This window comes from Macaca fascicularis, chromosome 14 (assembly GCF_037993035.2).
Source record: "Macaca fascicularis isolate 582-1 chromosome 14, T2T-MFA8v1.1".
NCBI classification, from domain to species: Eukaryota; Metazoa; Chordata; class Mammalia; order Primates; family Cercopithecidae; genus Macaca; species Macaca fascicularis.
The window spans coordinates 127410114-127424662 of record NC_088388.1 but is presented as its reverse complement, the minus strand read 5'-3'; the positions used below and the strand labels follow the sequence as shown (position 1 = coordinate 127424662).

At 48.8% G+C, this 14549-nt stretch overlaps 2 protein-coding genes across 2 annotated transcripts in view; one reads left to right on the top strand and one right to left on the bottom strand.

Moving 5' to 3' along the window:
• KCNJ5 (potassium inwardly rectifying channel subfamily J member 5) overlaps nt 1-14549 on the bottom strand; it is a 30084-nt gene that overhangs the window by 14482 nt on the left and 1053 nt on the right. The window lies entirely within an intron of this gene.
• Nucleotides 541-14549, top strand: part of KCNJ1 (potassium inwardly rectifying channel subfamily J member 1) — a 67587-nt gene continuing 53578 nt past the window's right edge. Inside the window, exons 1-2 of the mRNA XM_045370767.3 lie at nt 541-1059; nt 1954-2121. Coding sequence (XP_045226702.2) covers nt 1999-2121 — 123 coding nt within the window. The 5' untranslated portion in view covers nt 541-1059; nt 1954-1998. The remainder of the gene's footprint in view (nt 1060-1953; nt 2122-14549) is intronic.

Below are 14549 nucleotides of genomic sequence, written 5' to 3'. Positions count from 1 at the left end.
GCCCCCAGCTGAGAGCTAGCGAAAAAATGAGGACTTCAGTCCTACAACCACAAAGACCTGAATTCTGCCAGAACCACAGGAGCTTGAAGGGGGCCCTGAGTTCCACATGAGAATGCAGGCCTCGCTGACACCCTGGTTTTGGCCTTGTGAGAACAGAGCAGAGAACACAGTCGCATCGAGCCTGGACTTCTGACCTACAGAACTGTGAGCTAATAAATGGGTGCTGTTTCCAGCCATTATGCCTGTGGTCATCTGTTATGGCAGAAATAGAAAATTCGGTACAGAAAGGGAAGCCGGATCATAAACAGTGAGGAAGGCTGACTCTGGCATCAGATGACCTAGGTTCCTATTTTGCCTGGAGCTGAGGCACATTTGGAAAAGTTACTTCTCTAAGCCTCCGTTGCTTTATTTGCAAAATGGGGATAACAGTACTCACCAAGAAGAGCTGCTGCGAAGATGAAATGAAAAGTGTGTGTACAGTGCCTGGCTTACGGGAGCCCTCCTGAGAGGTAGTTCCTACGATTTTCCACCAGGGGGCAGGGCTGGGAAAAGGCGTGGGGCTGAGGGGCCGGAGTGCTTCAAACAACTCAAGGATAAGGAAGGAGAATCAAGAAGTCCCGAATTCCTACGGAGTGTCTGCATCGTGCTCCCACTCCCAGGAGAGAGACGTTATCTTCAGTTTACAAAAGCGGAAAACAGGAGAGAGTTTAAAAACCTCGCCCGGAGTCGCACAGCTAGCGCTGCAGGCCCTCCGGCTTCCGCCTCAGCTGCCCTCGATGAGCGCATGCCTGGAGGCCCCGCTCGGCTGCAGCGCCGGTGGGACTGGGAACCCGTGCCCCTTTCCTCCCCCCGCCCCGCCCCCCAGAAGCCAAGCCTGAAGAATTGTCTAAGAACTTTCCTTTTCGTCCCTCCCACGACTAAGGTCCAGGTCCCAGGAGTTTCCCTTGCACCTTCATCCCTGGCCCTGCAGAGGCCTGCTTCTCGCTTCCAGGGTCGCCAGAGCGCCCCTCCCGCCACCCGTCGATCTCCTGGCCGGATCCTGGGAGAGAAGCAGAGGAGGTTGGGACCGGAGATGGGGGCTGAGACTGGGGAAGGGAGCCTGGGAGAGATGGGGAGGGAGGCTGGGACTGGGGAGCCTGAGGGCGGCGGGAACCGGGAGTCCTGAGCGCCGCAACCTCTAGCCTGGCCTCGGAGTGTGACACACTCCGCGGGGGACGAAGCCCCCACTGGGGCTGGATAAGGCGATGCTCGCCGCCTGGGTTCGGCCCCCTAGTCAGCTGCAACTCCGCGGCGGCGGAGGAGGTGGGGCTGGGGGATGCAGGCTGGGAGGGTGAGAGCCAGGAAGAGCCTGCGGAGGGGAGACAGAGGTCCTGTCCCCAGGGAACGGGCGTGGGGAGGCCTTTGGCAGTGCCGGGGACTCCCCACCAGCGAGTCTGTCTTCCTTCCAGCGGCCCCAGCCACCTGGAGGCTGTGCCCAAACCACACAGGTGGACAGGATCCTCCCAGGGGCCAGTCCTGGTTTCCCAGGTTTTCACAATTACTAATCTTAAAACAAAACAAAATTATCTTCAAGTGTAGTAGAAGAGGTTTAATGGCGCAGAGCCTGGTGGTAATAAATCTTTAAAATTCCTTCAGGTATTTCATTCAAAAACCTCACCATTTTGCAGCTATTTGTTCTATCAACTTAGGTCTGTGTCTATTTTTGAATTCCTGAATGTTTTACGGGTTTACTTTTGGAGCCTGTTTGTTTCATAGCACATGAGGGAGTAGGTGTGAAGTCCCAGTGGAAACTGACACAGGGCTTCACTCATTCAGTCAATTAGTCAATCAGTGAACCCCCGCTCAACACCCACTGGGTGTTTGAATTATGTCGAGCTCTGGGGACACTTCGCTGGCATTCCTGTGCTTTCCATTCCTGGGGATCTGGCTAAAATGCAGGTTCTGATTCTCTAGGTCTGGAGTTTCCAGAGTCCGCGGTTTTGCTAAGGAGCTGCAGTGATGTTGATGCGGCTGGTCCTCAGTGCACACCTGAGTGGCACAACCTCTCTGCCCTGGACACACGCTGCCATCAGCTGGGAGCTGGACAACGTGCTGATGCCTAGTCCCAGAATCTGGCCCCAGGTGAGTCCAACAGGCAATTAGATTGAGGACCCTTGATGCATTCTCTGTCCAAAAGGAGTTCCCGGTCTGGTGGGGAGTACACAGGCAAAAAAAAAAAAAAAAAAAAAAAAAAAAGTGCAATAGAGAGTGAGAGAGAGAGGCCAAGGTGCAGTTCTGAATTTGGCGTGTCTGGGGCTGGTGAGGAAGGGTCAGGAAGGCCCTGGTGAGGAAGGTGCCCAGTGAGCAGGATGAGGTGGCAGAGCCTTGTGGGCATGAGAACAGGGGAGCAAACAGTAATAAAAGTTCGGGCATGGAGTCCCTGTTATGTGCCATCTTTGTGCTGAGTGTTTTTCGTGCATTGTATCATTTAATCCTCAAACAGATCTATGAAGTCTGGTTTAGTCGCCTCATTTTACAGGTCACAGAAGCAGAGTGATTCAGTAGCTTGCTTCAGGCCACGGTTACTAAGCTGTGGACTAGGTTTTGTCTGATTCCAAAGGCTCTGAGTGCAGCCACTGCTGCTGGGGAGGTTGTTCCTCCTGAGCCCTCTGGGTGTGACCAGGTTGTTCTGAGCCCCCGGGGGGATCAAGCCCTGAGAAAACTGGCCCTGGCTGGAGCCAGATCCACACCAGCCTGATCTGCACCAGGGAAGGAATTCATGATTTCCTGCTGTGTGGCCCACTGTGCACAGGCTGCCCAGCAGCTCGAGTCACTTCCCGCCAACCAGGGCTGTGTTCTCCCTCTCCCTCCTGCTCCCCTCCAGCATGCTCCCTATTCATCTAACAGCTGCTCCTCTTATTGTGGTTAGACTTTTTCTAACCACAATACTTGCCCCCAAAGGTCCCCGATTGCTCCAAGGAGATAAGGTGTCCATGCGTCCCAGGTAGCACCTGCTGTTCTGGCAGCATCACCAAGAGTGCCCCGTCGCTCTCTGAAGGTCTGCTTGGACAATGGCGCCCACAGTAGAAACAAAAGCACTAACTAGCAGCCGCTGATTTCATTCTTAACACGCCTTTACTGGATTCTCCTTCTTCTAAGGCAGGTCTGCCTCTGCCAGGAGTGAGGGTAATGCCTCCTCACTCTGGAATTTCTCTGCTGGGCAGGATGTCCATGTCATAGTAACCAGAACCTGTGGGTCTTGTGCTGAGCTCTGCCGCCTACACCCGCGGCTGTGGCTGTGTGAGGTCAGCGAGCGCAGCTGCTGGATCGGGTTCTTCCGACACAGACACACTCTACATCCTTCTTGGTCCCGTGCAGTTAGTAGGCTTTCTCCTATTTCTATTTAAATGGGATGTCTTAGACCCTCATTTTCATATTTTGATGTAGAGAAACATTTAAAATATTGCATTGTGTTTATTCTAGGAAAAGCAAATATACAAACCCATGATAAATGTGACCAAAACTTCCCCTGGGTTTGGGGGACATGGTAGGGGGTGGTGGGGACCGTGGTGAGCTGTACACACATGCAGTTCTAAAGCGGCAGCCGCGACTCGCCTCTAGTTTATTATTGCGTTGCCATGCCGTGGAGCCAGTACTGCAAGATCCTCCTTTTGCTTTTTCCAGAAAAGCCAGAAATTAAACTTTTGAAGATGAAATTTCTCTTTTTCCATGTTGACCACTAATTCAACAGTTTTTGAAAAAGTGAGCAAGCCATAGAAGATCTCTGTGTGAGTCGGATTCAGTCTGTCAGCTGCCGGTTTGTAGTTCTGGGCTAGGGAGTCAGAGGCCTTTTCCTCCCGTGGCTACGTTGGGCTGCTTTGTGAGTTAGGCTGAGTGGTGGTAGGAGTTGTGGTAGTGCCACTAGATTCCTCTCAGCGCCTCCCTGTTTGCACTAACAGATCTGCCACAAACATTACCTGCCAGTCCTCAGGACAATGAAGGCAGGAGGCCCGGCAGGAAGAGGAGGACTCAATCTGCAAGGCCCATGATAGCAGAGAGGGCCACCTGGGCTGCTCCCTCAGTGCCCATCAGCCTGGTTCCCATGGTCCTAACTAGCTCTGTTGCCTTGCCAACAGCCCTGTGCTCCCCAGCCCCCTCCACCATGCAGATGGCTGCTATGACATCCCTGTTCCTTAAAGTGTGGGGTTCCTTGCTGCCCTCTCCTCCCTAACTGGCACCCCGTGCAAACCTGCTGCAGAGAACTGCGTCTTGGGCAATGGCAATAGTCCTCCAGTTCACCAACAGTAAAAATGGTCTCAATGGGGAGAGATTTCTGACTGCAAGCGCTCTGAGTCCTTCCAGAGGAGGGCTGGAGAGACAGGAGGGGGGATCAGGCAGCCTCCTGAGCTGGTTCCTGGCGCCGATGTAATGGATGCTGATTATCAGCGGTGAGGGCATCCCGGAAAGGATGGAAAGGACTGCAGAGCTGTGCGAGATGAGTGGGATGAGGCCGCAGGTGCTGATTTTTATGCCCAGGATGCTCCTGGCTGTCATGGACTCCCAGGGCTCCAGGCGCATTGCATAGCTCTTTCACCTCTTCTCCAAGCAGAATGCCCCAGAAAGGCCGCCTCTATTATCCAGAGTGGCTAGAGTCTCCAGTGGCTGTGCGCGGGGACTGAGGGCCAGAATCAGGGCAAGGGGCTTTCAGTGAAACGCAGAGCCAGGCAGGGACAGCGCGGATCTCGGAACAGTCTGTGTCAGATGGGACACTTCATCCCCGCGGAGCTGTCCGTGCACACGATGTTCTCTGATTGCCAAGCTGTTAAGGGCTCCGTGGAAGGGAGCTGCTGGGAAGGCGGACGAGGCATCTCAGGCGGGTGAGGGGCTCTGCTGCATCGGCCTTGCTCACACCGACCATCCCTGGGGAGCTGTCACTGGCACCCAGGTCTCCCCTTCTCAGCGCATCCTGTGCCTCCATTCTGGGCTGCCTCTGTCCCTCGAAGGGGAGCTCCCCACATGGGTGGGATTATTGTTGAGAACAAAGTTAAGGTGTTGACGAGGATGCAGGACTGAGGTTGATCCCAGAGTCACTCAGTTGTCCCTCATTTTGCTCCGAGACACCCTGACCAGGACAAGCTCTTTAGGGAGCATCTTTCCTGTCTGTGCCACATTCTCCATGGCCTTTGCACTCTTTTTGCTTTTGCTTTAAACACGTCGTCAATTCATTGCCTGCGCAGCTTGTACTGCCTTTTGGTTTTTCTTTGCAGAACAGCTCTGGAATTGAAGTGTGTGTGCGCGTGTGTGTCCGTGTGTGTGTGTCTGTGTGTGTGTGTGCGTGTGTGTGCACGTGCGCGTGTCTGTGTGTGTGCACGTGCGTGTGTGTGTGTGTGTGTGCGTGTGTGTGCACGTGCGCGTGTCTGTGTGTGTGCACGTGCGCGTGTCTGTGTGTGTGCACGTGCGTGTGTGTGTGTGTGCGCGCGCTGCTCTGGACTAGGAGCCTTACATGTGTTAACACACTTGATCAGCTCAGCAACACTGTGGAATAAGTGTTTTATGTCCATTATTCAGATCAGGAGACTGAGATTCAGAGCAGGGAGGGAACTTGTCGGAGGAACATGGCTCGCAAGCAGCAGAACCTGGGTTTGAACTGACAGCGGCCTGACTTCAGAGCCCACGCTTTCCCACGCTCCTACTGCACACCCATTGGAGTCCAGCCATCTTGGTTCTGAATCATAACCCTGACTCTCCTGGCCACATCCTGTGCTCCACATTACATGTTACTCTAGAGTTACCACCCTGGGTCTCTTTCCCATATAAGACATAGAAATACTACTTGTGGAAATCCTAACGTTCCTGACATCTCTGCCATTTTATCATGAACAATCCTATCCTGCCAAATACTGGTGTGATGTACTTGGCCCCCCTGGATTGGATTGGTATAGGTTAAGGGCAGATATAAGGTCTCAAATAATCCCGGTATTCCTGTATGTGGAGTTATTATTATGGAATAATAATGGCAGTTTGCATCTCTGTTGGGCTCTTCCAGCTCCGGTGTTGGCTCATGAGAATCCTATCACATTAGTCCCCTTTTATAGTTGGATAGTGGGGCTTGCCAGAGGGCACACTAATTTGGGTTAACTCGTTCCCAGGATTCTGGCATTGTAGACACAGAAACACCTACTGTGGAGTTTTGCGTAATAGAAACACTGAAAGATTTAGCAACAGGTCTGCCAGGCGGTCCTGACTTCTGGCTGCACAACAAAGGGGGGCGGTTGGTGCCAAATGGGGCAACAGAAAGTGAGTTTGGGGCCTGCAGAGCCTCGGGTAGCCCAGACAACCGGGAGAGAATGGGCTGCTTATTCCAACTCCATCCTTGAAGGATTCCCCACCACAAGTCTAAGGAAGTAATAAAACCTCATGCATTATTTTCTGATATCTGGAGAGAAACACGTACCCTAGAAATGCTGTGGACTGATTCCACAGTTACTTTGTCATTAAAGAAACCAAAATACTGAGAGGTCACCATAAACACAAAAAGGCAGAGAGAGAAGGATTAAATGGTGTTTCATGTAAGGATTTTTAAAGGGAGGCAGAATTCTAGTCTGAAAGGAGAGCAGGCAGATCTGGCATTTTGCTTGAGGAGTTCAATTCTTTGGAGAAAATACAGAGACAAAAAGACCATTTTGATGGTATTTAAAATATCCCTCTGTCCAGCATATCTAAGTGAGTCTAAATATATTCAGCAGTTTTTTAAAGGGCAGATATCAGGCCCGATTCAAGGTATGGAATATAGATTTGAAAGGCTTAGTGACAGGTGAGTGCCTTTCAAGTAACTTAGCATCACAGATGAAGCCCGTGATTGAGCACTGCACCTATGGAGCAGGCGCGTGAGCTTGTGACTGAGCTTCCCACCTACCAGCCTCCCATTTGCTTAGGATGAGTAGTTTTCTGCCCTCCTTGGTGAGCCGCTGTGGGCCACTCACCACTCCTTACACCCCTTCCCTTTAGTACTTAGCTGTGGCTTACTTGCAAAATCCACATGCACCCTCCTGGATCCCACAGACGATGTATGAAAAATCATGGCCATGAAAAGGGCACGGAAATCAAATTAATTAATTTTGCCTTTTCCCCACATTTGTTTCTGTCTGTCTGGTACTTTTCCTTTTTAAGCCTACCATCTCTTTGAAAGTGAGCCGCACAGTGATAATCCATTTTCCTCATTGTAACCCCACAGTGTATGTATTCCACATTAAATAATAAAAGGGATTAATAATTAAATCAAAATGAAAAACCACTTGTTTCCTCTCTATAACCCAAGGGACAGATTTCCTGGGCTGGTGCCAATCTATCAGTGATGATTAGGCAATATGAGGTAGAAGTGCACAGAGATGACAGCCTGAAAGCAAGGTAATTAGAATTTGAATATATTCATATACAAGTGAACAGGATCAGATGGTGCGGGAAGGTAAATGTGAGAAAGAGCCAGGGAAACTGGACATAACAGGTAAAATCCCAATAATTATAGCTACCTACTGGGGCTGTACCATATACCCAATTTTATTCCAAATGCTTTACATTTCAGAAAAGGTATCAGGTAGATACTGTTCTCCCCATTTTATAGATGAGAAAACTGAGGTGCAGGAGGGTGAGTCAACTGTCCTGAATCTAGTAAGTGATTGATCTGGATTTGAACTCAGGTTGAGTGACCCTTGGAGTCACACTGGATGTCTGAGCAACTCCACAAAAATGGAATGCTTAAATGATCCAGGAAAGAGGAGAGAGACAAATACCGTGGGAGAAGAAATGAAACAGAAAAGTCTGGTGAGAATAAGAGAAAAACAATGTGAAAGAAATAGGAAAGGCCGGCAGTGGTGGCTCAGACCTGTAACCCAGCATTTTGGGAGGCCGAGGCAGGTGGATTACCTGGGGTCAAGAGTTTGAGAAGAGCCTGGCCAACATGGTGAAACCCCAACTCTACTAAAAATACAAAAAAATTATCTGGGCGTGGTGGTGAGCACCTGTAGTCTCAGCTATTCGGGATGCTGAGGTATGAGAATCCTTGAACTCAGGCAGCAGAGGTTGACAGTGAACCGAGATTGCACCACTGTACTCCAGCCTGGGTGACAGAGTGGCACTCTGTCTCAAAAAAAAAAAAAAAAAAAAAAAAAAAAAAAAAAAGAAAAGAAAAGAAAAGAAAGAAAGAAAGAAAGAGAAAGAAAGAAAGAAGAGAGAAAGAGTAAGGAGTTGAGAATGAAAGAAGGATTAAAAAAAAAGCAAAGGATAAGGAAAGACAAAGTGAAGTGTAAGTGGATGTGGGCATCAGAATGAAAGCTGAAGAAGAAGAAAGAACGAACAGATGAGAGACCCAGCTGAAGGGAACTGCGTCTTGGTGCTTGCCATGGGGTACTGCTCATGTGCTATCTTATTTGACTTTCCCATGGCATTTCAAGGTAGGTATTACCAGACACGTTTTACAGAAAGAGAACTGAAGGTCTGAAAGACTAATGTCCAAGGTCACACAATTAGTGACAATTACAAAATGCCAAAGAGAGAAACTGAAGAATAGCAAATAAATGGAGAAACATACTGTATTCATGGATTGGAAGACTCAATATAGTAAAAATGTTGATTCTCTCTGAATTCGTATACAGATTCAATGCAATTTCTATCAAAATATCACAAGATTTTTTATAGACATAGATAAAATTATTCTAAACTTATGTGAAAAGGCAAAGCAACTAGAATAGATAAAACAATTTTGGAAAAGAATAAAGTGGAAGGAATCAGTCTATACAAGTTCAAGACTCATTACATAACTGCAGTGATCCAGACTATGTGGTATTGGCAGAAGGATAGACACATAGATTGATGGAACAGAACAGAGAACCCAGAAATAGACCTTTGCAAATATGCCCAACTTATTTTTGACAAAAGTGCAAAAGGAATTCAGTGGAGGAAACAGTCTTTGCAACAAATGGTGCCAGAGCAATTGCACATTTTTAGGCAAAAAAAAGAACCTTGACCTAAGTCTCAGACTTTATACCAAAGTTAATTCAAAATGCATCATGAACTTAAATATAAAACAATAAAACTTTCTAGGGAAAAACATGGGAGACACTCTTCAAGATCTAGGGCAGGCAAAGAGTTCTTAGACTTGACAACAAAAGCACAATCCATAAGAAGAAAAACTGGTCAATTAAGCTTCCATCAAATTAAAAACACTTGCTCTTAAAGACTCTGTTAAGATGAAAAGGCAAAATTACAAAATAGGAGAAAACATTTGTAAATTACATATCTGACTGACAAAGGACTGGTATCTAAAATATATCCTTAAAAATTCTCAAAACTCAACAGAAACAACAACAAAAGCCAATCAAATTAGAAAATGGGCAAAAGACGTGAGAGGATATCTGGAGGGCAAATAAGCACATAAAAAGATGGTCAACAGGCCAGGCATGGTGGCTCATGCTTATAACCCCAGCATTTTGGGAGGCTGAGGTGAGCAGATCACCTGAAGTCAGGAGTTTGAGACCAGCCTGACAAACATGGTGAAACCTCGTCTCTACTAAAAATACAAAAATTAGCCAGGCGTGGTGGCGCGCACCTGTAGTCCCAGTTACTTGGGAGGCTGAGGCCAGAGAAGCACTTGAACTCAGGAGGCAGAGGTTGCAGTGAGCCGAGATCACACCACTGCACTCCAGCCTGGGCGACAGAACAAGGCTCTGTCTCAAAAAAAAAAAAAAAAAAAAAAAAAAAAAGATGGCCAACGGCATTAGTAATCAGGGAAATGCAAAATAAAACCCCAACAAGATAGGACTAGAATGGCTAAAATAAGAAATAGTGACAATAACAAATATTGGCAAAAATGCAAAGAAACTGGATCACTGATACATTGTTGGTGGGAGTGTAAAATGGCACAGTCACAATGGAAAACAGCTTGAGAGTTCTTCGAACAAAAAAAAACAACTAAACATACAACTACCAGATGACCCATCAATTACACTTCTGTGCATTTATCCCAGAGACATGAAAACCTATGTACCTATGTTCACACAAGAACCAGTACACAAATGTTTATAGCAACTTTATTCATAATTGCCCCAAAGTGAAAACATCCCGGATGTCATTCAGTAAGTGAATGGTTAAACAAGCAATGGTACCTTCCCACTATGGTACATTCCCACTACTCAGCAATAAAAAAACCACACACACACACCCCACCCCCACCCCCAACAAGCACACAGGCACACCCCCGAATGAATCTCCAGAGAATTTTGTTGAGTGAAAAAGGCCAATCCCAAAAGATTACATCCTGTATAATTCTACTTCCATAACATTCTTGAGATGACAAATACAGACAAGTGATTGCCAGAGGTTAAGGAGAGGGCGGGGTGGGATGGAAGTGGGCGTGGCTATAAAAGGGCCACATAAGAGATACTCTTGGTGACAGAAATGTTGTTTTCTTATCAGTTATGTATTCGTTTTGATGGTGTACTATAGTTTTGCAAAATATTACCACTGAGAGAAACTGGATGAAGGGAGTGGCAGATCTCTGTTCATTATTTCTGAAACTGCATGTGAATGTATAATGATCTCAAAATCAAAGCGTTTAGTGGAAAAATAAGGAATGACTGCAGTAAAGAGATGGAGTTAAAGAAGCATAAATGCACTAAACAGCATCCATGATCAAGAGAATGAGTGAGGCCGGGCGCGGTGGCTCACGCCTGTAATCGCAGCACTCTGGAAGGCCGAGGCGGGCGGATCACAATGCCAGGAAATCGAGACCATCCTGGCTCACACCGTGAAATCCCGTCTCTACTGAAAATACAAAAAATTAGCCGGGCGAGGTGGCGGGCGTCTGTAATCTCAGCTACTCGGGAGGCTGAGGCAGGAGAATGGCATGAACCTGGGAGGTGGAGCTTGCAGTGAGCCAAGATTGTGCCACTGCACTCCAGCCAGGGGGACAGAGCGAGACTCCGTCTCAAAAAAAAAAAAAAAAAAAAGAGAATGAGTGAAAAAAAGACAAAAATGGAGGGGAAGAAAGAACCAAACTGAGAAAGAGAGAGGGAGAGGAAGAGAAGGAAATAAAATGTGACGGAGCATGAGTATTTAGGAGGAGTCAGGGGACATTGAAAGAGAGGCAGGAGAGGTGGTCGGGGCTGGGGGCAGCCGCAGGCCCAGGCCTCCCTCCCTACTGCCCTGTGTCTAGCCTTGGCTCTCTCCTCTCCAAACCGCTCCCTGGGCCCCTTCTACCCTTTCACCAGCAAACCTGTTTCTCAAGCCCCCTTAGAAGCCTTCCCTGCTCCCCCAGGGCAGCCCGCCTTCACCCCTGCGGCTCCTGTGCCTTTCCCTAAGGGCACGCAGCACCAATGCTGGAGTCTCTCCCGGCAGCTCTGCCGCCCCCAGGCAGTGGTCTGAGAGCTCCTCGGGCGGGCGGCAGGCCTGGTGTGTAAGATCCGCCCCCTCCCCCGTCTAACTCAGGTGCCTGCACAAGGTCTGGCCTGTGATAGGAGCTCCCTACTCATTTTCTGAGGGAGTTCATCTGGAGAAGGACACTTCACAAAGCAACCTGACTTGGCTGGGGAAGCTTTCATACTGTGACATCCAGTGGGCCAGTTCCTGGGGCCTGGCACCCATGGCTTCTGCTGGCACTGCTGGACAATCCCCCTTGCTGGAGCAGAAGCAGCACCTCCCACTGCCCCGGGCTCTAGGCACCAAGTCCTCAGCAGTACCCTCCTCCCTGGGGTTAGAGGAGTGGGGGGCACACTCTAAGGGGGAGATACAGGTTTGGTTCCAGGAAGCATCTGAGGTCCTGTTGGTTCTTGCACTGCGCCCCACTCCCATTTTCCTTTCTGAGCAGCAGGAAATAACGTAAGATGATAGCATTGGACCTCCCTGATTGTAAAGTGGGGTGCCTGAAACCTGAGAGAAGGTATAGTGTGGGCAGCACACCCAGTCCCGGACCACCAAGTCAGAGGGGATGAGAATGAGACTCTGAGTTTGCTCTCTCCTTCCCTCCCCAACCCCTCCATTTCTCCCCCACCCTCACCCTTTCCTGCCCCCAAACTCTCTGGTCATCCTATTGATTGATCCCTGGTGACCAGGAAGTGCCATTGCCACCTGCCAACTGGTCAGATGATCCATGACGTTTGCCCTCAGCTTGCTCTGGTCTGGAACGATAATGGATGTTAACAGTTTAAGCACTAGCCAGGATCTCCAGGGTCACATGTTAAAGCTTTGGCTCTACCATTTAACTTAGCACGGCTCTTGGCAAGCGTTCCCGCCATCCTGGGCCCTGCTGACTAGAATAGCTCCCTTATCAGAATGTCAAGGTAGGAGGAGCTAGATAAGCTGCTGCTGCCCAGGCAGGGCCTTCAGAGGCAGCCGCTCATGCCAGCCCTGGCTGGCAGAACGTCAGAAGGGGAAGCTGTCCACTCTGTTTTAAAACAATTCCAGAGAAGGCCACTCCACAAGTCTTTTTGAAAAATACACTCAGGTATTCTTATTCAAATACCTCACTACATTCCTCTGAACTGGAACTCCCATTCTTCTTGTTTTTTCTTTAGAAAAAAAAAAAACCAGAAAGATTTCTCCATGTCTGACAACTATCTTAACAGTTATCTGATGACGGATCCGCTCTTGGAACACACTGCCAGCCCTCAGTGACCTGTCTATAGCTCACACACAGTGAACATTTTCATCCAAAAATAGCCCCTTTGAGCTACCTATGGAGTCCCTGACCCCTGCCTTCTCTCCACCATCCTTCTACCTCCAGCCTAAATGGTCAATCAGTATTGGCTCAGAAAATGCAAGTTTGCTAATATTCTCCTAAACAAAAAGCATAACCCTGCCCCAACGATCACATTCCAAGGTTTTCAAAAATTAATGATTTCTGGCACATGATAGGTGATCAAACGAATGGTTGTTGAACCAGAAAAACAACAACAACAACAATGTAGAAGTGGATGCAGTTTTCAAGTACGTGAAAGCACAGCACACCCGTTTGTGGCTTCGCCCACAGCAGGCAGGAAGAAGCAGGTGATTTGGAGGGCACGTGGGAACCAGAGACTGGGCATTCTAGTCATTTCTTCCCTCCGTGGGGGTTTACTTCATCACAGATGACTAGAGCAGCCTTCAGAGTCTCCCAGATTCCTGGACAAGAAACCCAGTCTGGTGCTTGCAGAAAGCCCCAAAGGGATCTTGCTTGGCACCAGGGACAGCGGGGCTGAGGAATGCTGTGACAGAGCCACACACATGTGTCTGCTGGAGCCACAGACAACGAGCTCTGCACTGCTCAGGACATGCCAGCTGACTCCGGAGAAGCCATGGTGGGGAATCCCACTAAGAGCTAACTTCATCCCAGAGAAGACAGCTAAGCTTTGGGGACAGCCCCGGGCAGAGTGAATGTGGCCCAGGTTCTCTTTGACCCCCTCACCCTTGGCTCCTCCTCTAGCTGGACTGCTCCCTGGATGGAGCATGTTCATTTTCTGCTGAATGCAGGCAGACTACTTCAATCCAAATGCTGCGTGTGAGTAATGCCAGCAGTTTCTAGCAGCTTTTGGAGAGGCCAGAAAACAGCTACGCCTGAGTGGCTGGTTCCCTTTCTGTTGGAGAGCTGGGTCTAGAACATTGTTCTGGGGACAATCCTTGTGCTTTGTGGAATGTATAGGCAAATTCTCCATCCTTTCTTTCTCTTTTTCTTTTTGAGATGGGGTCTTGCTATGTTGCCCCAGTTGGTCTTGAACTCTTGGGCTCAAGTAATCCTCTCACCTCAGCCTCCTGAGCCAGCAAGTTCTCTATGTGCTGTTTCTCTTTCAATGGTGGCCCTGCTGCTGCTCTTCCAAGAAACACATACCCTGTTCCCCGGGCCTCCCATTAAAGGCCTCATGCCTCTAGGCAGAATGGTGCCATCTCAGGTGGGCTCCATAGTTTAAAATGCCAGCCAAGCGGACCAAGCTCTTTATGCCAGAGTCCAACCATGGGCCTCTAACTCCCACATCATTCGCTCTGCCCTGTTCATTCCTCAGATTCCAGGAAGCCTGAGGGCCTCATTCAGCCAGATGATGCGATTTACACCTGGCTTTGAGAAAAAGCAGGGACATGGGAAGACCAGAGCAGCTTTCACAATTAGCTTTTGTTAGTGGAAAGACCCTGGATGTAAAGCCAGAGGACAAGAGTTTTGGAGATAACAGTGCTGCTGCCACTTAGTGCTCGGAATCCTGTTACCCTTACTCTCATCTGTAAAACAGAAGAAATAAGCTCTGCCCCACAGGACTGGTGTCAGGATGAACTCATGTAAACGTATCTAGCTCAGCACCTTGGTTTCATAAATATTAGACTTTTCCTCACATGGACAAGTGCTTTGGGAACCAGAAAGCCCGATAAAGCATGGCTTATGAAAACAAGGTATGTTTTCGAGTCATATCTAGGAGAGAATCTCCCTTTATGAGCTGTGCACCTGAGGCAAGTTGCACAGCCTCTCTGGGCTGCTATTTTTCACCTGGAGAATGAGGATGATAATCTCAGCTTATTAAAAGGATTGAAGCAGAGTAAAATGCTCGGAATGTTCC